Consider the following 22,448-nt stretch of genomic DNA (forward strand, 5'->3'; position numbering starts at 1 on the left):
TTTAACCATGACATGGGTAATTCAGGCCCACAGGAGATGCTCAATTTAGATCAACTCCCAATTAAATGTGTCCCAAGTAAACAGTTTGAACTTCCTGATAAATCAGCCATGACAATCTGGGCAAGATGAGATATCCCAGTACACTTGTAAAACTGCAACAAGAGACATCTACAAGCAGGTTGCAGGATAGTGGCTGCTTATGTCAAGAAAGAAGTCTCTGTCTACCTGTCTAACTACATACACATACATTTATATGTGTATATACAGACATCTATACATGCATCATGTATCTGGCACTTGTATGAGTAACAGAGAATTTATTTACTCAGTATTTCAGAGCAATTGCCATGCCTCCAACTAACAACCTGGGTATGATCTTGATATGCTTGATCTAAAATCATGCTGCCAGGAGTAAGTTCCCCTCCTCTGCTGAAAGACGAACTGTTCTCCAAATTCCCAGCAAGCAGTTTGCCATAGAACCTCAAGGACCATAAACCCCCCTCCTGGTTGGGTTCTGCATCTGCAACTGAGTTTCTACCAGTCACCACCCTATTACAAGTACCATGACAGCAGTGGAGTTGGAATTACTTTGGAAATCACCAGTTTCCCATGTAGGAGTACAACCAACACAAAAATTAGTGATGGGTTTACTATTTATAAAGCTTACTAATACCATCATGCTCATTCTGTAGGCAGCCCAACTGACATAATTTACATCTGACAAAGTTAAGCTTGTAAGCAAGGCTCTGATCTGAGGTGGCTGGTGTGGGGTCAGTAGCTCAGACCCAGGAAGCTGTGACCGGTCCGGAGAGATGGTCCCATGAGGAACCGTCTTCCCGGGGCTCGGTGTCTTCCCTCAGCTGTAGCCAGAGTGGCCTTGCAGAGAATCTATCAGCTCTCTAGTGGTTCTCAGCTCGTGATTCCAGCTCTTGCTCTGCGGGGCAATCTCCCAGGCCAGACCAGGAGGAGAGAGACGAAGAGACCCGTGTAGCAGTTCCGCATGGGGCAGCTTTATGAGTCCGCACCCAGCGAAGGGGAGGCCACGGACGAGCTCTCTGCTCTCACAGGGGCAGAGGGCTAGATCTTATAGGGATACAGGGGGTGGGTGTCAGACAGTAAAAGCCAATGAGTTACAAAGGATCTGCACTGGGTCTCCCAGAGGATTCTGGGTCTGTCTTCTTCTCACTGTAACTGAAAGTTGTTGCCTTTCCAGGGGAGTTCTGCTGGGAGGTTATGCAATCTCCTTATCTCAGCAGACCTCCCTCCAGGGCAGAGGCTGGGCATACCCCACACTGATCTATATATAAAGAAGATACAACTGTTAAATCTGGCATCTCTCACCTCACAGGACTAATAACAGGAAGTGTTTTCTACAGGAAAAGAAAGCCTTCTTAATAAAGAATCTTGGATTTTGAGCTAATAATGCTCACAAAGGTCACTTCAGGTAATTTTGAGGCATATTTCTTAGGTAAATTTTGATCTTTATGAGGTTGCATTGATGGAAACAAAAAAAACTAGATATCTTTATAGACCGAGGAATGTAAAATATGAGAGGAGAGGAGAGAAGAGGAGAGGAGAAGAGAGGAGAGGAGAGAAGAGAAGAGAAGAGAAGAGAAGAGAAGAGAAGAGAAGAGAAGAGAAGAGAAGAGAAGAGAAGAGAAGAGAAGAGAAGAGAAGAGAAGAGAAAAGAGAAAAGAGAAGAGAGTTCCGTTGGAAGAGACTCACAATAATCATCTAGTCCAACTGCCTGACCACTTCAGGGCTGACCAAAAGTTAAAGCATGTTATTAAGGGCAAGTCCAAATGCCTCTTAAAAACTGACAGGCTTGGACCAGTGACCATCTCTCTAGGAAGATTGTTCCAGTGTTTGGCCCCCTTTATCCTAACATCATCTCTGAACCCCATCTTTGAACCATTCCCATGTTCCCTGTCATTGGACACCAGACAGAAGAGATGAGAAACTACTCCCGTTAATTTGTTAAAATTTTTTAGAAATTCCTTGAATAGTCTCCTGAAGCAAATCTGCAACATGCAAAAGAAAAGGATGAAACTTTGGGATAATGAAAAAGCTTCCATGTGTCTTTAGCATTTGTTAAAAAATGTTATTAACAAAAATCCTCCTCAACAAAACCTCTCCTTCTGAACCATATAATCATTCTTTCTTTACTAAGTACATAGTATATGTGAAGTTTGTTCTAAGGACACACATCTGCTCACATGGAAAACACCATTACTTTCTGCATTAAAACTATAGTTTTAATAGTTTTAAAACAAAGACAGCTTTCTGATCTGAGATTTCACACACCTCTTTCTTAATTAAATCGAAAATTCCCTCAGTTCCCTAGGACACTAACTTATTCTAATGAATTAGTATTCAAATAATTCAAATTTCCATTCCTGGAAAACTCTGAATTATGTAACAACAAATGTTAAGGTTTTCTGAAATTCTTTGCCTGTTTGCTTCACCAAACTTAAACCAGCAAGATCTGGCTCACCAAATGAAAAAAAGAAACAGAGTTTACATTTATTTATAAAGGGCATCAGTAATATTATTCCTGTTAAATTCGTTCTCTTTTTCTGCAAAGAAACATTTAGGAGTTTATAACAGACATTGCCCTGGACTTCATAGTATTCCAGTTACTGTACCTTAAGCTCTCTGTCCTCAAGTCAGTGTTGTGTTGATTGCATGTTACATATTTTGCTCATGGTGACACTTCCTTTGAAGGTCAGTGAGTGCTGTAGAAGAAATCCCTGGTGGAACTCAGAAGAGCAGCCAACACAACCTGCTAAGCTTGGGCTCCACCTTCTCTGTGTCTGCAAAGGACTACTCAGCAGCTGCTGCATCACAGAAATGTTTGTTCCACAGGAAGGAAAAGGTGAATAATGAAAAACATATAAGCTGATTTCAAAATGTAAATATCACTAAAGAGAAGCCTGTCATCTAATTTTTGTTTGACAGTGATGTACATATTACCTACTAAGTCATCTTATTAGATGAGTATTCTAAATTGACAGACTCCAAATTAGGCATGATCAGTTGTGATATCAGAACTGAAGGCAGTGAAAGCTATTGTCAATAAAGACTATGCAAAAGCTGGTAACTGAACCCTCTCTGACCTACATATGTGATTTCTGCAAGCATCAAACACCATATGGACTGTTTTCACCAACCACTTTGACATCAGCTTCAGAACAGCAAAAAAATTTACAGAGACACTTAACCCAAACATTTGACAGCCAATGGTGTTCAAAGGACTTAAATTTTTTTTATAGTATGTCTGGACAGAAAGCATAGGCTGGCAGTGAATGTGCTCAACCAAAAGTTCACCTAATTGACTATTTCTAGTTGCTAGGCTGTGGTAGAACTCCGTTACATGGAAAGGATAATGTTTCCTTAAAAGTTGGATTGCAAAAATTCAGAAATAACTGAATCACAGAAAACACCACCATGATCCTTCCTATGGAGCTTTCTGTTGTGGAAGAAGAAGGGACAGGTTTCAGGTTGATGAGCCCTTTCACCTCTTCCCAGTTCAGAAGCTCAACACTGACCAGTGACAGATATTTGGTCAAGAGCTTCAGTTAGATACTTTGGAAAATTATCTTTTCTCATATACATTTGGTTTAAAATTTTATTATTATGATTTTTGTGGGGATAATAATGGCATTTCTCAGAAGGAGTTCAGCAACTTTTACAACACAGTGCTAGTCCCTCTAATGTGATACAAAACTGTATTGTCTATTGGTAGGACAGTACTGTTATAATTAAATAAATCCTAAATTTTTTTAAAAATCAAAATGGTTCAAGTTACTAAGGCATGGTGAATGACTGTAAGGATTCACATCTTATCACTTGAAGATGTTTAATTATTTCTGTCTGCTTAAGGGATCTAAAAGCATAGATGTAACTATTGAAAACCCAATATATAAAATTAGTTGAGGTGGATGCTCAGCAAGAAAAAAAAGATCTTAAAAAAAACATGTTGACGTTTTTTTAAGTTAAAACAAAAGAATATGATGTCTACTAAGAAGAACCATCAGTCAGCCTTTATTATGGGGAAGAAAGCAGCTCTGCATTTCAGTCTGGTTCCTAGGGAAGCTGGGGTAATGCAATCACAGTGATGTGTATGTACGTGCTTACATGTCTGTGACTGTCCCCAGAGTAATTTGGGAATCAAATAAGAAAAGGTCTCAGAATAAATCAAGTTTCTGTAAGTGTCATGAAAATAGGTGCCTTGCAAAGGAAATGGATCTTGATTAAGTGCCTTTACCAAAGAAAAGTCGTCAGCATGAGCTTACCCCTACTTGGACCCTGGAGAGTCCACACAGGAGATACCATAAACAAAGAGAAGTGTTCAATCAGCATTTGCACCTTGTTAGACACTGAAGTCAATTAGGTCTAGCACACAGATCAACAGCAATGGGTTTCATTGATACTTGTGTTTAGGATCTTCATTCCATTAAGGAGATATTTACTAAATTTCTAAATTGTGTCCTTGCAGTTTTCAGGTCCAGAATTTATTATTTTGTCTAGTGAACCACCAGTGACCTTACAGCTGCCTGGATCAATCGTGGTAAGTATTAACATTAAGAATTTAGAACTAATCTAGTGACATTTTAATTAGGGCTCTTTGTAAGTAGCATCTGAGTCTCAACCCAGTATTCTTTCCATGCCCTCCTCTCAAAACAAGTTAGGGTTCCTGCAGAGGTATTGAGACTTGAAAGGAGGTGATTTAATTCTCAGTGCTATTTAGTTATTTCTGTGCATGCAAAAAAAGCTTAATTTATCCTTCTCAGCTAAAAATGCTCACTTTAGCCCAAGGCTTTTGAGACAAAGACTATACAGCAAATATACAATATGAAATCTAGTGCCAATGTATGGGACTTCTCCAGCTTGCATACTTTACCTTTCATTAAGATAAGGTAGAAAGTTGACAGCAGACAGCAGTAAAAATGAGGGTAAAGGGAATTTGGAATTAGCCCCCAATCTAGAATAACCCTGGTGACTGGAGAGTTCAAGTATGATCAGCTGTTTTGTTGTGATTCTCTGGGTTTTAAAAAAATTAGAAATGTTTGTGGTATTAATTTATGAGAAGGGAGGCAGAAAATAGCATGGTGTTGTGACCAATTCCATCAGGTTGTATAGAGACAGGCAACTAGTGAGCCTCAGTAATAAAATGCTGTGGAACTTGCATTGCTTGTACCTGGCACTCATTCTTCATTCTTTCTTGTGTGTTCTTAGACTAAAAAAGGGAAATCCTATTTGTCCCAAAGAGATCTCAATGTGATTCTACTCAATGGGCAGTGCCTTGAGGTGCAATGTGACATCAAGACCAAGGCAAGAGATGTTTTCAACACCGTGGTGGCATATGCAAACTTGGTGGAACATTTCTACTTTGGCTTGGCTTACCTGAAAGGTAATGAGACAGTTAAGTACAGTGACAGCTCTGTCCCTCAGTGTCTCTGTGGTCACTTTATCAATGAATTCCAGTGAGATCCTTTAAGATCCTCAGGTGGAAGCAGATACAAAGCTTGTGCAAAAGTAAGGTATGTTGGTTTGAACTGTACTGCACTGATGTAAAGCATGTCTACCCTAGGACTGTGCATCAGCACAGCCATACAACATGTACTGGCTGATATTCCCAGGAAGAAAAGGCTGTGTCCCAGAGTTGTACTCAAATAATACTGAACCATGCAGTTCTGGCAGAAATTCCAGGAAGTACTGCACTGAGAAAGGCTGCCTGTATTTATTCCTAGACATAAGTGGGAGTACATGTTCAGCTATGTCATGTACCAGACCCACATCTCTCTAGTCCACTTCTGATGACAGGCACAGCTGAGGCACTGGGAAAAAGCACACCTTGTGTGTAGGGCATGAGGATTACAATGGGGTGCAGAACCTGAATGGTGAGCAGAATGCAAGCCCCATGAATCCTTGAGTGATTTCACAGATACCATACTAATCCAGCATCTAACATTTGTAATCCAAAATTACATACTGTCCTAAGTTCTTCATCAAAGGAGCAATAAGTTAAATCATGACACAGAGGAGTAAATCTCAGCTGACATCCCCAATCCATTTTATTTTTTATTGCTAGTGATGCACTCTATGAGAACCACAGAACTTTGAGCTGCTGAAGTACATCCAGGTTTATCACAGAACCCAAAATTCTCATTTCAGGTAAAGAATTCTTCTTTTTGGATGAGGAGACCAAACTCTACAAAGTGGCCCCAGATGGCTGGAATGACCAACCCAAGAAGAAAATGTCCATCATTAATTTCACACTCTTTCTAAGGATAAAATTCTTTGTCAACCACTTTAATGTTATTCAGTAAGTGGATAATTCTGCTGACTGAAGGAAAACCAGTAGCATATAGGGATACCATTCAAAGCTCCTCCTGAGTTCCTAAACCCTTTTCTATTCCAGGCACGGCTTGACAAGGCATCAGTTTTACCTGCAGCTTCGTAAAGATATTTTGGAGGAACGATTATATTGCAGTGATGAGACTGCCCTGAAACTCGGCGCTTTGGCTTTACAGGCAGAGCTTGGCAATTATGCTCCTGAGGTGTGGAGAAATAATACAGTATTTCTCAGAGGTCTCTCTCTACAACTTTTGCACCTTTTGTTTGTCACATAGCATTTAAAGAAGAAATGTGAATAGCACAGAATTTCAGTTAGTCCTCCAGTTAAGTCCTTCGGATTTAATTAAAAAAATTACAAAATATTCCTAATTATGGAGTAGTAATGAGCCAGGTGAAATTGACAGGAAATATGACAGAATGATGAGAGAGTCTAGGTCCTTCGGAATTGATAATATATCCTAGAAACTCCAGAAAATCTGTGGAAAGCTTCCAACATAGGCCCAGCTTGGATGTGCAGAGGGGCTTAGAGAAGTTAGTAAAAAGGGAAGAGAAAAGCAAATGAACACTTCAGAATTCACAGCTGTTTTATGTGTAGGCTCAGATCCACAAGCTGCAAAGACAGGAAGGTCACTGATTGTATATCTGAACTAGCTGTCCTAGTTTTCAGTGTATAGAAAACACCCATTTTTGTTCTCTTCCATATCTTTATTTATGTAAATCAGTGTAGCTCTATTAATTGAACTCTGAGTGGTCTGATCCATGTGGTCAGATCCATCATGGCAATGGGTCCCCCACTGTTGGTTGTACTGATGCAGCTGTAGCTGTCAGCTCTAAGTGCAGGACACACCTGTAGGCCCAGCTCCTTTCTCCCCTCTGCCCAAAGAAGTGGTGTGTGCATTGAGCAGCTGCCTGAGCACAGGGGAAAGAGGCAATTTGGCTGTCAGGACTCTGCATGCTGTTCCCACCTTCCTTTGGGAAATGGCTACAGGGTGACTCCTGCATATGGATCACCCTGAAAATGAAATGCAATGAATAAGAAAAGTCAAGAAAGAACAAAAGGCTCCTGTCTCTGTTTTTGTTTTTTTTTCCCCCACAGATGCATGGAAAGAGCTATTTTCGTGTTGAAGACTATGTTCCAGCAAGTAGAATAGAGAAAATGACCCTGGCATATGTACAGCAAGAGCTTGCTAAATTACATCGTATGAATCGCTCCCTATTTGAGGATGAAGCTGAACTAGAATTTTTAAAGGTAACTTGCCATATCCCAAACACTATTTATTAATTTTGAGGTACCAAGCCCCTCTCTGTTTACCTTTGCCTATTTTCTTCTTGCCTGATACAGTGGATTTTAGATATGGTAAAACATTTGAATAGTCAACAAAAACCTCAGAATTTCATTCTGCTGTAGATACTCTTACGCATCACTGAGAGTTTTTATAACACGTTTTGGTGTATTTGCAGCATTCTAAGGCTTAATGCAAATTTTTGGCATGTTACCAACATGTCTGGGCTACAGAAGATTATAAAACATGAGAATAAGCACTTTTTTAACTTCTGAAATTACAGCAGCAGTTCAGCCACTTTCTAAACATGTAGTGATTGTTTGTTTAAAAGTATCTGTGAACCCTAGAAGTGAAGAAGGAATTATCTGAAGTATTTTCTCACATGACAATTTCTTTAGGCGCTAAAGTGTCACCATGATGTGTTTAACTTTTTTCCTGCTAATCTCTCTTTCTCCCCAAACCTCTCTTCTTTCCATCAAATGAACTATAACAGGGATTAGATAATGGATAAATATCAGTAGTCATTTTGCTGCACTGTCACATGCTTTTATTTATAGCATCATTTTAGTTCAGTTGCTATTTAATTATATTAGTTCCTCATCTAACACTGTCAATGCAATTGAAGAAATAGATTGAAGCTTAGCCTTAATGACAGTCCCATCATGTGTGGCAAATCCAATGAAGAAAAGCAGCTTTTTAGTATCTGTTTCAATTAATAAGTCTGTAGAAGGAGCCAACACATCGTACAAAGTGAGAAAGATACACCCCATGGCAAGAACATGTAAATTCCAAATATGAAAGGGATTAAAAATTAAAACCCAGATTCAGCTAGTGATTATAGATGCCCCAGTTTTCAGGAGCTGAACATTTGTACTATGGTTACTTTCTGAAAAACAGATCTTCTTAAAGTGTTTTACTCTGGTCACTGAAAATCTCTATTCACAACAGAAAAGTCGTTTGGGGATTCTACAGTAGCTTCCCAGAAAGAAAATATAAAGTTTTAGGATAAACTCATATTGGTCTGCAGATCAGACAGTAAATCCTACTCGTATTCTATAGTTCTGTAAAGTGTCTGAGTCACATTTTAACACTTTTGTGGCCAAGTACAGGAGGTAGAAAGACAAGCATGAACACCCAGAACCTCGGGGTGAGTTCCTCAGAATATTCCCTGCATGTTTAGATGGCAGGGGCAGACACTGGCTCCTCAGACACTCAAAAGCATTTTCTCCTCCATCTACCTAACTTTTCTTCCCATGAATTTTTTGAGTAATGCGTGGTAAAAGAACCTTTTCTCTACAAGGTGACTCAGCAACTTCCTGAATATGGAGTGTTATTCTACCGCGTGTCCCAAGAGAAGAAAGGGACAGAAGGGGACATCATCCTGGGAATCTGTGCCAAAGGCATCATCGTCTATGAGAACAAAAATCACACAAGAATTGCCAGTTTAAGATTCCAGTGGCGTGAAACAGAGAGAATTTCAGCTCATGTGAGTTGGAACTAACTGAATCTCTTCTCTACTCTGCTATTTTACTGCCCCTCTTCCTCTGTCACTTTGATAGATTTGTTGCATTCAGAGCTAGAATGAGAGTCACTCTATATGGGCAAGTCCTTTCTGAAAACAGTTTTAAATCAAAGCTGGATCTGGATGTGGATACGAAGATACTGAATGCCAAACCTCTCTATGGCATATTCTATATTCATTCCTCTTTTGTCTTTACTGCTCTTTTCTTCTGTTTTTCTGCGTATATCAGGTCATGGGATCATGTCTTCCACTTTTCAGATCTCATTATTCCCATCCTCTTCTCTTAGTATATTAACGTCTGCTAACAAACTAGTATTGGTGACAAGATTGTGACCCCTTTCTAAATGGGATTTTGACATTAGAGGTATATCAGTGTACTATTGTACAGTCCAGGTGTCAAACTGCATCACACATTACCCAGCTTGTTTGCTCTCCAAAAATGGTCCTTCTTCCCCTTGAAGATATGTTCCTTTTCACATTAAATGTGTTTAATAATTTTAACACCTGAAGGGCCAAATTTTTCAGTTTTAGCAACCTGCTATCAATGCATTCAATGTCTTAAGGTTCTTGACTTTTGACATAGAAGAGTTATGATCCCAATAACAGACACCTTGCTTACAAGTGCTGAATTTACAACAGGCATTTACTGAACCTAAAAGGGATGCAGTCAGGCATAAATACAACTGAACAAATCAACAAGATTATATAAATGAACTGTCAGTGCTTCAGTGTAATGACTGATCTATGAAGCAAGCTCTGATGCTTTTTTCCCCCTCAGAGGAAAAAATTCATGATTGAAAGCAGCTTCAGTGGCAAGAAACACACCTTCATTACTGATACAGCGAAGACATGTAAATACCTACTGGACCTCTGCTCTGCCCAGCACAAATTCAATGCACAGATGAATTCTAGGCAACTTCGGCAAACTTCATCAGGTGGGGTATAAATGCACTTTTGTTACTGGGGCCATAGGACAAGACTGTGTTTTAGGTAAGGTACATTCAGCAAATCTGAGAATTAGAACCTGCTACCTCAGTTTCACTCTGCTTCAGTTAGAAAATAATGTCATCTGCTATGCTGAAAGTTAGAGGAGTCTAATTTGGCATGTGAGTAGGCTTGTGCAGGGGGTGAAGAGGGGTTCTCTGATGATAACAACTATGCAGCTATACTCAGATTTAAAAAAGAAATAAGCAGGATTTCACTTCCCTTCAGGAGAATTCTTCTGCTGAGAATTGTGAAGAAATAGATCAGACTTACCCAAAATGTAACCTGAAAAATGTTCCACACAAAATTATAATAGTGCCCAGATATGCTGGAGATGAACTTAGTCATTTTGTATAAGACAGGGATGCAACCCAGTGGTTCAGTCCCAGGATAAAACCACTAAACCAGAGGCACATGAGTCATACCCACTTGACTACACAGCTGCTAGCAGCTCTTATCTTAGATTTTGCCATGTCTGTGGAAGATATGACTAGTACCTCCTCAGGCTTCAGATTTTCCATAGTTTCTAAGACAAGATTCTGCTCAACCCAGGTCAGGTACATAGCACATCTCACCCACAGTTCTCAGCATGTTTTGTAAAGATGGGTGGGGATTATTATTGGAAAACTGAGGCACATAAGAAATAAACTGACAAAAGTCATCACTCTTGACTTCAGTGGAGCAACATGAGTTTTCACTAGCTCATCCACTGCCTTGAACAGAACCATGATCATTTACAACCCCTGAGTGTTTGACCTGGTGAGTCATTGCAGGAGAATCAATTGTCATTCCTTACCCACTGGGACATTCCTTTCTGTAGTAAAACTGTAAAAGTATTGGCAACAAATACTACCATGGCATGTAACAGGATAATTGATATATTGCCTCCTTACCACTAAAATTATTTCATGAAAGCTGAAATTCTTGCACAAATTTGTTACCATGGAAAAAGGCCCTAGGACGGCATTTCAGTTCAAGGCACTGTTTGTCACTTGACATGTCTAGCTTCTAACATAATTTAGTGGGACTGTGCTTTATTGCTTTCAAATGAGTGCTAATAGTGCATCTTAAAGTTTCCTATGTCACATTTGCTTGTGCTAATTTACCTTAAAAAAATTATTACATTCCATATATAACAGAATCAAATTATTGAGAACTATGAAAATTATAACCCGAGTACACCAAATCACTGAAACAAGCCAGACTTACACGAGCCATGTGACCACAGGTTCTGGGGTTCAGTGTGTGTTTGCTGTCCCAGAAAAAAAAGCTTAGTAAGGCAATGACAGACAGTAGTTCAACATACTGCCTTTGCCACCACAGTGAGGCTGTAAGAGATTATGAGGCTCTTTCTCCATGCTTTTGCTTCTGCTGCACTATTCAGATGTGTAAGTCACCATCACTTCAAAACTTGATAGCAACCCTCTACTTTGGAATCACCATGGCAACTCCCAGGCTGCACTAATACTCTGGACAGTTAAGCCTTCTGATGCCTTAAGAAATGCCTCTGATCAAAGTCACTGAGGAAAGAGGGAACCCGGATTTAATGCTGCAGAGTAGCATTCTAGAAAGTTGTATTCAGGCTACCATTTGTTAGGAAAACACATGGGAGTTTAGCTGTTAGGTACAAGCAGAATTTAAGCTCATGTTTATGCTAGCCTGTATGAAGCCAAGTTTTTGTTTTACTTTCCAATGTGTCTCCAACTGCCTGCTGTCTTTCCATCCTCCAAGTTCCCTCACCAGCCCACCCGTTGAGAACCTAAGTAAATTAATGTCACCTTCAACACCATCTTGTTTCAGAAACATGAAATCTTTTGAGAGGACACATTGGTATACAGCAGAGCTCAGGCCTCATTAAGCAAGTAGTAGATTTCACAGAAAGGTACAAAACTGGATAGCAAGTGTTGCCACCAAGACGGTCCCCACTCGACTTCACTTGTGCAAATCACTCTGTTCCTTGGCGTCCTTCTGAACTTTGGAGAGCATGTGTTACTGGAGCTCCTGTCTTCTCAGATATACACACACTGGAGTGGAAGGCCTGTGAAGGACAAGAAACTACCAGCCTGGATAATTCAGACTCTGAAAGACAGGTGCTTCTCATACACCAATCATTTACAAAATACACTTTACAGAAATATTCAGGTTTAAATTATGTAGGGTTGTACATTTCATCTGCCTTTGTGGAAAGTGGCTTTGTAGTATAATTCATAGAAATTAAACCTAAATGCAGCATATACTTTTTATGAAAGAAAACTCCTACTCACCCCAAGGCCTAGGTGTCCTCAAGGATACAGGAACAAATGTATCTGTAATGTCAATCTTTTCTTCTGACATATTCAAAAGATTTTATTTAAAGTTCCTTTGAGCTAAAAAAGATGTGATAATATCAGTGTATTTGTCTTTGCTTCTTCCCCTCTCTCGCTTCTTATTCAGAGGACAGTAAATTTGTGGAAATAGACAAATCAAATTCTGCATATGCAGCTCAGCATGAGCACCTTGCCCTTATTCAGAGACTGTCTCGCTCAGAGAATGTGCTCTATGGAGCAAACCTGGAAAACCTTTCTGCTGGGATGATGAGCAAATCTTGTGATAACCTCAGTGTGGAAACCAACAACAGGACTAGAGACAAAAGCAATCTTGGCAGGTAGGTTTGCTTTTTTCTCTGAACATGTGTAAGAAGACTTAGACATAAACTATTTTTTTTTAAGTTCTTATTGTGGTCACACCAAGAGGCCTAGGGCTCCATGGTGCCAGCAGTAGTGCAAATGCAGGCAGGAAGTTAATAGACTAACAGAAGAACTTGAAAAAGAGTGACATTTAAATTTGTACCAGACTCAGGAAGAAACCACTAATTGGGTTATGGGGAGGTATAAAAATGAGGGAGAATAAATGTAAAATCTTTAATGTCTGTGTATCTTCTATGGAAATTACAGTATGTGAACTAAAAAACCAGCAGAAGCTGGAATGGAGGGATCAATACCTAGCTGATTCCTCCATGTCCAAATGTGTAAATCTTGGGGAACAGTGCAAGAACTTCTTTCTCCCTCTTTGTTTTGGTACATTCACCTGTGTAGGTGGTTGCTATAACTGCACAGTCTCAAGGCCTTTGACGAATTCTAGTGCCTTTTAGAATACTAAGAGTTAGAATAGAGCCAAAGAGATCATGAACTACCAGGAAAACTTTCAGACATGGTTTTGTCTAAATGGACAGCAGGGCTAAATGAATCATGGTGAAGCTATGCTGAGTTTTCCTGATGCTTGCAGTCAGCTCAGAGCAAAACACAGGGGGAAATCAGTCATGATACAAGTGGTCTAATAGCAGCTGTTATTTGGAAGCAAATGCTGGCAAGGATAAACTACTCCCCTAAAATGAAACATGTCCCAGAAACTGGACTACTCATTGAAAGGCTATAAACCTGTGCATTCCCAGCTTGGCTCTGACAGACTAATGACAATGAAGAGTGCTAAATACCATTGCTGATTTTTTTTTATTATAACACAGTCTTCCTTTCCTGCCGTGCAGATCTGTATCAGGGCTATCCCAGTCAGAAATGCACATCAATTTGAACGGAAATCAAAGGAGTTACGACTTCCTCTCTATCCATTCAACTCAGAACACAATCAGTGGTGAGTATAATAATAATAAAGAGAGACAGTACCTTTCCATATTTATAGTTTCAATTGAAGGAGACCACCATATATTCAACTTACAGATTAAAGACTATCCTTTTCTACTTCTAGTCCTGGAAATTAATCCAGAGTTTAGCAAGACAAGCTGTTTTCTTCCCCTTAACTCCCACTTTCCATCAGGTTCAATGGTAAGGGACTTTGTAATAAAATGATTCTATAATGGTGCCTAATGCTCTACAGAGATGTAGTTCAGTACACCCAGAGACTCTTGCACAGGACAATATCCCTGTGCTCAGAGGTCATTGTTTGGTTTGCAACTGAGATCTACAACTCAGTAAGTAATGCATGAGTCAGCACAGGCTCCAGGTCTTTCCTCTGTTCTTGCACTTGCATGACACTTCCTGGAATAAGGACTGGATATCTAATTTTCTATCAGAAGCCAGACTGCATGCACATGGGGAGCCAGTCTACGGAATATGAAGCTATGCTTATTTGGTTAGGCCATTTTAAAATTAGAACAGTACTTTAAGCACACTGTGGCAGTTGCACAATGTTAAGTACTGTTAACACTGCAGAGGTCACCATTGCAATCAGTGTTGGTTGGATTGCACCTTCGGAGCCAAAAGGGCCCACAGGGACCAAGGCTAGAGCCCATAGGAGATTTTGTGTTCAAATCATCCTCAGGTTCAATGGGCACTACAGGCCTGACTCTTTAAATATTCTAATCTTAATAAAAACATTGCAAAAAATATATATAGTCTTCCAGAAAGGAACATTGTAGGAGAGCTTGCATAGCTCTGCACATAAGTTTTTCTAAAGAATGAAAACTTCTGAACACTTGTTTGAGCTTCCATCCAGAATTATATTGATTCAACTGTAACAGTAATGTTGAAATCAAGGAAAAAATATATCTTTGAAGCTCCAGTTTTGCATAATACATGAATCTACTGTGTCCCTGCATTAATCTACATCTATTCTAGCTGTTTTATTTCTGCAGCACCTGGATCACCAGCCACCCAAAAGGAAGTTTTACTAAGTGGTCTAGAAAGAGAAATCATTTGTGTCAGCCTAAAACGTGACCCTAAGAATGGATTTGGTAAGTAAGGAATATAAATGTTATGTTTGTTACTGGGACTATCAGATCCTGGTGCTAAGAGTGATACTTGCTGACTCAGGCTGGGCAAGACTGTAAACTCTTTCACTCCATTTATTCTTCTTACAGTGTAAGAGTACCAATTTTTATGAAGGACTCAGAATTTCCAGGACTGAAAAGGACTAAGCACATAAATCAAGACCATTTTATTTTCAGAGGATTAACTAAGGCCACAGAGACCAAGGGAATCAAATGCTAAGAGTAGAATGAAATGAACATGGTTTTAGTTTTGCATCTGAAATACATGTGTACTGATTTTATTTATCTTAGACCTTACAGGTAGTGTCTGTGGGGGTGAAAAATGTTTACACAAACTTAACATGAATGTTTCTTAACTCTTGGATTGTTATTTGGATATTTTTGTTATCTAATACCTTAACCACACTGTATCCGGTTCTTGCAGATGAGTTAAGAGAACCATCAGGTTTCACAGATGACCATTAATACAATTAAAAATCAAATTTATAAATGGTGCAGGTCTGTGTGTAATATCCTAATCCCAAACCCAACTATTATACCAGTGAGAAGGATATATTCTGCAATAGTCAGAGTTAGGATAGTAAAACTGAACTACTTAACAAGAGATTTAATCTTCTTAGATCTCTTACATTAGAAGTTTACATGGCCCACCTCAGGTTTCCTGGTTGCATGATGTAGAATGATGTTCAAATCTATCTAATGAGCTTTTACACCATTTCCCTCCTGCAGGTGTTAAATGCTGCAGGTCCACCTAGTTCATGACTCTTTCAAGAACATAGTCAGGGTCTTTAAAAGTAGCAAGCCAGGAAAGCATTGCTTTTGGGAAATTATATCTAAATAGTGACAAAAGTCACCAGCACACTTTAATTATAATTTAAGTTTAAAGCTCTCCAAACTCAAGATCTTGATGCCATGTAAATCAAAGCTCCCCATACTTCAGATCATGTATAAAACTTATGCCACTGAAGTAAGAGCCTTTTGTGCTCCTAAGGTTCATCTTTTCTTATACTGCCAGTGTTTGCATTCTCATGCTATCTCATTTTTGCAGGTTTTGTAATTATTGGAGGAGAAAACGTAGGAAAATTAGACCTTGGTATCTTTATCGCTTCAGTTATCCCTGGGGGACCTGCAGACAGAGCTGGAAATATCAAACCAGGTCATTTTCCTTAGTTTTTAATTAGAATTAAAATACTTGCATAGTTTAAAGTTAGCTGCTCTGGATTTATTTCCTTATTTATATGTGCTTTGTCTTATTTTTATCTTTTTTTTTTTTAAGGAGGACGACTCATCTCTGTGAATAATATTAGCCTTGAGGGTGTTTCATTTAATACTGCAGTTAAAATCATACAGAACTCTCCTGATGAAGTAGAGCTCATCATCTCACAACCCAAAGGTATAAAGGCAAATGTCTCTGCTGGCTATGGGATGCTAATAGTTAACTCAGGACACATATTTATTAGGCCCTGGGATGTAGTACTACATTCCTGCTACTGACTGCCAGTTAGAACAACTATATGCTAAAATAGTCAACTTCTAGTAGGTATCATGTGATGTCTCTGCTACATCAGTGTGAAAAAATCTATTATGGCTGCATTGCTGAACATTAAAGGAATTTTGGCATTTCTTGCTTTGACAGAGTCATAGTCCTCTGCAGTAATGAAGCAAACACATTTCTGAACACTTATAACAGCAGTGCTCCATTTCACAGTGACTGACTCATTTTATAGATCTGAAGTCACAATCAGTTGAAATAGGAAGTTACTTTGTCCTCTTGTGCTGGGTTATAACAACATTTTTCTTTAAGTTTATTTGCTATTTGCATTCAACAGTGCCTCATTTTGATATGGCTTTACAGACATGTATGAAGAAGGATTAAATGAAGAAAAGAATCTATCAAGAGGAAACAGCACTAGTGGATCTGAGATCTCTTGTGTAGGCAGTGGGAGAAAAAAGATTCAGGATTGTCATACAGCTCTCCCCAAAGAACAGGACACAAATATAGATGAACTTGAGAAAACTCTTTCCTGGAATTTAGCACCGAAATTGGGCCCTAGAATTCCAGTTCCTTCAGCTGAGAGCCTGGATGTAGAGGTAACTGAGATTTTGATGTTGCTCAGTAATGTTACACCCAGCACACAGCATATAACAACATACCAGCTACATGTAGAAGGGAAAGTAACTGTGAAGGAAAGGAAACCTTGGAATAAATTACATTGGAAATGTCAAAATGGTAGACATGTCTGGAATATGTGAATAAATGGGGAAAGTGTTCTAAAAAATGTTTTTTAAATTCTCCTTCCTTTTCCAGTGGAGGGACAAAATTTTGATTGTTTTCTTGCAATCTTTTAAGTTTTCAAACCAGTCACAGAACATTTTGTGTCTAATTTCCTACTTTTAGACATCCTCCCTATATAAACTCAGGTTATGTGCAGTAAACAGATTGCATTTTGAGTAGCATTAGCATAAGCTTCAAATAATATCAGGGATATAAATGGTATCACTCCAGGTTTACTGTGACAGCAGGATCAAACCCTTTACATCTTCTGGAAATTCTGTCTTCTTTTATTTTTAACTTCCTTTTCACCCCTTTCTTTTTAAACTGGGATGCTGTAATCTCATTAAAGTTTTTATTTTTGAGACAGGCACCTGATTCTTCCCACTTACCATCTCCATCAGAAATCAACTCAAAGGAAATCTACACGGTGGATCTTGTTAAAGAAGATGGGACTTTTGGAATCAGCGTGACTGCAAGTGTTACTTTTAATCTTTCATTGTGTCTGTCAAATTGTTACATGACTGAGAACAAGACAGAAGATAGGCTGATAACAGAAACTGTTAGCATGGCACACTTAAAACCAAAGTGTTCAATTGATTGACTTAGCATGCATGAAGTACTGCCTCTGCTCATTCCCTGGTTCTTACCCACACAATCTGTGGAAGAGGTGTCCTGGCACAAAGCATGTGGCAGTACAAACCCTTTTTGTCCTTACTCAGTTTGAGAACAAGATCTACAAGAAAGAGGAGTTTGGTCAGGGAGGACTAGAGAAGGCAGCAGTGAAAACTGTCTGCCACATTTGAGTAATAACTCCTTCTCCTAGTTATTTAAGTTGAATTTACCCCTCCAGGCTGAGATGTCTTTATGGTTGTTGCTGAAATGGAATGGGAAGCAACAGCCATTTCATTGCCTGCTGAAGAAATTAAGGGATGTTTTCTTCATCTAAATTTGGCCAGGGATGTAGATGGACAGAACATGATTCTTAGTTTAATCTGGAATTTCTTGGAGTGCCCAAGTTCAGGTCCATGCTTTATATATTGTCTGAAAGATTAGTAATTGCAGAATGGATATTGCACAGCTTAGAAGCTGGGCTAGAGAATAATTGAAAGATGCAAGATCATCTTATGTGAGCATAGGGAAAAATTTATGAACGTTTAGTAAATATTTTATATAGTCACACAGAAATACATTGCATTTTCCTGAGAAAATAAAGGAAGATTACTGCATATGGAGGTATATTCTAACTAGATGGGGTTTGTGAGTAATATCCTCTTTCCATTTTTTCCAACATTTAAAGAAAAAAGTGATTTCTGGAGCAGTTACTTTGTAATGCATGTGTAAGTTGCTGTGATTTTTACCACGGGAAGAATATATGAAGACTCTAATCTGTGGGCATATTTTGCAGGGTGGAATTAACACCAGTGTGCGTCATGGTGGGATATATGTGAAGTCAATTATTCCCGGGGGGCCAGCAGATAAGGACGGACAAATAAAGATAGGTAACATGTCTGGCAATAAAACTCTGCGCTGTAGAACTCAGTGTTAGTGTGGACAATGAAACACATTTGGGATTGGAGGTCTTACAACTGTGAAATGTAATATACGGTCCATCATTGTTCAGCCTGTCCCTGTACTACATGTAGGGATTCCACTGAGAAACCAGAAGCCTCATACCAACATTGTAGAGTTACTCTCTGTAGCTGCCATCAGGCTAGTGACTCTGACATTATTGTTGTTGTGATAACCAGAGGCTATCACTGCTTTTACTTTCAGAATACCCTGGAATGTTTTAGCTGCTAGTTATAGAATGCTGTACAGCGAGCAGTATTGCTTTCCTATGAATTAATATTAATTTGACACATATAAGCATGAAGACCTATAGTAACGTGGGCAGCCTCAAGGTTTACACCCTCTGAACCATCAAAGCAACTTGATGTTCTTTGTTTGTTGGTTGTTTTTACCTCAGGTGATCGTCTTCTAGAAGTAGATGGCATCAGCCTCTGTGGCATCACACACAAACAGGCTGTGGAACACCTTAAGAAATCTGGCCAGGTTTGTACAACAGCAGAGATCAATAGGATACGCAGTAGACTAAACTGGACTTAGTATGAAGCACAGTAGCCAAGCTTAGCCTAAAGAACTGCCCCTGCTCTGTTCCAACCCCTTCCCTCTAAACAGAAAAGTACAAAGACTTAGGACTCACTGTGTACTGTGTAACTGGAACCTGTTCATCATGGTTTTAGATTGCCAGCCTGGTTTTAGAAAGGGGAAACTACCAACTGGCAGAGCCATGTCTGACTGCTAATGACAAAAAGGAGGACCAGTGTGCTGTTGTTTCTGTGGCAACATCCCTCACAGATGGTACCAAGGCCTGCTGCTTTTTGACAGATGGTAAGTGATAAAGAAGGAACTCAGGGTGACTTCCTACAATGTGCAGGAAAGGAATGCATGAAAATAATTCTATGAGATTTCTGTGGGTTGGACGGAAAAAGCTCTATACTGAATAAAATTATAATATTCAATATTAATGACATTATCAAAAATCAATTCTGAACAAAATATTTCTGATGTACATAGAGTTATAGTGGGTAGGTATAGCTGAGTTTATCCTAGGCATAAATGCTGCAGTATGATCTCAATATGTAGTATGATCACAAATACTGCAGTATAATCTCTCAGCCTTTGTGAGATTGGGTTGGCAAGGGGACACTCCTGTCTGTACTCCACAGCACTCTCGGGCAGGAAGCAGCTCTGTGGATGTGGCCAGGCTGTTACCCAGAGAGAGCCTCACCAGCACAACTGCTGATGCTGTGACAGTGATGAAGCTGGAGTGAACTGGAGACTGCCATCACTTAATTTCTTAAAAGCAGAAGATTTAGAGATCACTTCCACAGAATTTAGCCAACAAATAAATGCTGTATCTTTTACTGAAGGTTGCCTCATAAACACTGAGTCTGAACCATACTTTTCCACGGGGCAGTTACTCCTCTACACTGGAATTCAGCTACAAGCATGGTGTTTGGGAGAGGCCTGATCTCTCATTCTTGACTGGAGAGAGCAGGAGCTCCAATTCTAGCTTATGCCGGTTAGTGCAGGACCTAAACTAACAACAGGAAGATGCAGAATAGTCAAATCTCTGCAACACTTACAGAAGGATGTCAGAAAAAGATAGCATGTGAATCTCTTCATGTTGGTACAAAAGCTTTTTCCTTTATGGGCTTGTACCAGACTGTGAACACATGGTGAAATAGATTCCAGTTTTCCCTATTCTGCTTGCGAGATTTCAAAGACTTATGTAAGATAAAGGAACGCCTAAACCTTCTTTTGACATTACTATCAGCAGATCTACCTCTGCAGCATGCAGGGAAAAGGTATTTTGAGAGTATCGTTTATATCAGCTCCTTAGGAGGTACATATGTCATGGTTCCCATTTTTTTTCCAATCTTTGCTTTGAGCAGACAATACATTTGAAGTGAAATTAACCAAGAATTCTGGAGGCCTTGGATTTAGTGTTCTGCAGATGGAAGGAGATGCTTGCGAACACCTTGGAGGAGCTATTGTTAGGATCAAAAGACTGTTTCCAGGGCAGCCAGCTGAAGAGAATGGAGAAATTGAAGTTGGAGACGTCATTTTAGCTGTGAATGGGAAACCTCTCCATGGGCTCCTGTATCAGGTAGCAGGAAGTATTATTACTGGGGTTCCATATGGGTAACAGATTAATAAAGACAATGCATTTAAACTTAATTATCACCAGAGGGAGGCAGAACTTGCATATAATTAATCTGATTTCTATGTAGGATTCTGCTCTGGAAATCCTATGTAGAATTTCCTTTCTAAATTAATTCTGACAGAGAATTTCTTCTGCTATTTAATTTATAAGTTTCTACCACTAATGTATGAGTTCTATTGTTAGATGCACACCAGTTGTTAATTAGTTGGAATCTTTGTTGCTGTTATGCATGAACAATTTTGGAACAATTTTCCCCCTGTGGTCATTTGTGCTTTGTAATGTCATGCTAAATATAATGCCCCAGATTCAAATTTCTACCAAGAGTAGTAAGTCCTGTGTAAGTTTTTAACCTGGAATGAGAAATTCTATACTCAATGAAGAAATTAAATGGTAATGGCCTACATGTGGATTTATTTTTTTCATTGGAATATGGCAGTTTGGGGAGCTATGCTGAAATAATTGACCAAGGATGTGTTACTGCCACATGTGGTTTGAATGAATTTGCCTGAAAATTCTGTTTTCTTCAAGAAAAGAAAATTAATTAACCTAAACCTATGTGTCTGTTGGTGAAACAGAAGTTTCTAAACAGAACTGAGTTTACTTTAGATACATGTTCACATATAAACTATGGTCCACTTACATAACAATACTTCAGTGGTGACTACTCAGACACTGCTGAGAGGCCCAAACATGAGAAATGTAGCATTCACAATAAAAATTTTCTCTATCTCAGTTGGTAAAATGACATGTATGACAAACTGTGTTCCATCAGAAATAAAATATTCCTCCTTTCTGTTTAGGATGTCCTGCATTTGTTGAGAGGAGCTCCTCGAGAAGTTACACTGCTACTTTGCAGACCACCAAAAGGTGTTCTTCCAGAAATAGAGCAGATTGCTCTGGTAAGGCAAAGCTTCTCATAGAAACTCGCTTCTGTAAACCTGGAAAGACCCTGCTACGTGTTCTATCCAGTCTTGAACAAGGCAACCTTCCCTGTTTTCAAGGCCCTCTATTCCATTGCTTTCCCTTCCTGGTTTCAATTCAACCTGTAGAGTTCAACTGATATTTCTTTAGCAACCAAAATAATATAAATCTGGCAGATGTGAAACACTTATCCCAGTCCAACAACTTTTGAGTCGCTGTACTGTCATTGGAGCGAAACAGCACATACCCAAGCACCTCTTCTAGTGGTGCTTCTAAAAATGCTCTACCAGATCCTCAGCCAGAAACTGCAGATATTCTCAGATGCAGGTACTGTAACTCCCCAAAGTGAGAAGAAAATAAAGAACTTTTCCTATCCAGACTACCTCTTAATGAAGTTAAAAAAATGAAATAATGGTTTCAACTGTTTTTTCAAGTTCTTATTAATGGTTAGCAGAATCTGCAGGGGGAAAAACAAAACACAAAAAACCAAACAAAACCAACAAAAAAAACCAAAATGAAAAAACAAACAACAACAAAAAAACCCACCAAAACCAAACAAACAATAAAAACCCCAACCAAACCGTAGACACTGCAGACACTAAAACATTAGA

At 39.1% G+C, this 22,448-nt stretch overlaps 2 protein-coding genes across 8 annotated transcripts in view; one reads left to right on the forward strand and one right to left on the reverse strand.

Moving 5' to 3' along the window:
- Nucleotides 1-22,448, reverse strand: part of MAPK8 (mitogen-activated protein kinase 8) — a 182,527-nt gene that overhangs the window by 75,958 nt on the left and 84,121 nt on the right. The window lies entirely within an intron of this gene.
- FRMPD2 (FERM and PDZ domain containing 2) overlaps nt 1-22,448 on the forward strand; it is a 71,614-nt gene that overhangs the window by 22,165 nt on the left and 27,001 nt on the right. For all 7 annotated transcript variants that reach the window (XM_048311890.1, XM_048311887.1, XM_048311885.1 and 4 more), the window contains 20 exons: nt 2,725-2,875; nt 4,499-4,570; nt 5,239-5,413; nt 6,178-6,328; nt 6,425-6,563; nt 7,457-7,609; nt 8,944-9,129; nt 9,944-10,100; nt 12,583-12,793; nt 13,673-13,776; nt 14,777-14,875; nt 15,960-16,067; nt 16,188-16,304; nt 16,767-17,002; nt 17,554-17,658; nt 18,592-18,685; nt 19,153-19,238; nt 19,430-19,577; nt 20,645-20,859; nt 21,717-21,815. In XM_048311890.1, the coding sequence (XP_048167847.1) occupies nt 2,725-2,875; nt 4,499-4,570; nt 5,239-5,413; nt 6,178-6,328; nt 6,425-6,563; nt 7,457-7,609; nt 8,944-9,129; nt 9,944-10,100; nt 12,583-12,793; nt 13,673-13,776; nt 14,777-14,875; nt 15,960-16,067; nt 16,188-16,304; nt 16,767-17,002; nt 17,554-17,658; nt 18,592-18,685; nt 19,153-19,238; nt 19,430-19,577; nt 20,645-20,859; nt 21,717-21,815 (2,806 nt within the window). The remainder of the gene's footprint in view (nt 1-2,724; nt 2,876-4,498; nt 4,571-5,238; nt 5,414-6,177; nt 6,329-6,424; nt 6,564-7,456; nt 7,610-8,943; nt 9,130-9,943; nt 10,101-12,582; nt 12,794-13,672; nt 13,777-14,776; nt 14,876-15,959; nt 16,068-16,187; nt 16,305-16,766; nt 17,003-17,553; nt 17,659-18,591; nt 18,686-19,152; nt 19,239-19,429; nt 19,578-20,644; nt 20,860-21,716; nt 21,816-22,448) is intronic.

This window comes from Corvus hawaiiensis, chromosome 8 (assembly GCF_020740725.1).
Source record: "Corvus hawaiiensis isolate bCorHaw1 chromosome 8, bCorHaw1.pri.cur, whole genome shotgun sequence".
NCBI lineage: Eukaryota > Metazoa > Chordata > Aves > Passeriformes > Corvidae > Corvus > Corvus hawaiiensis.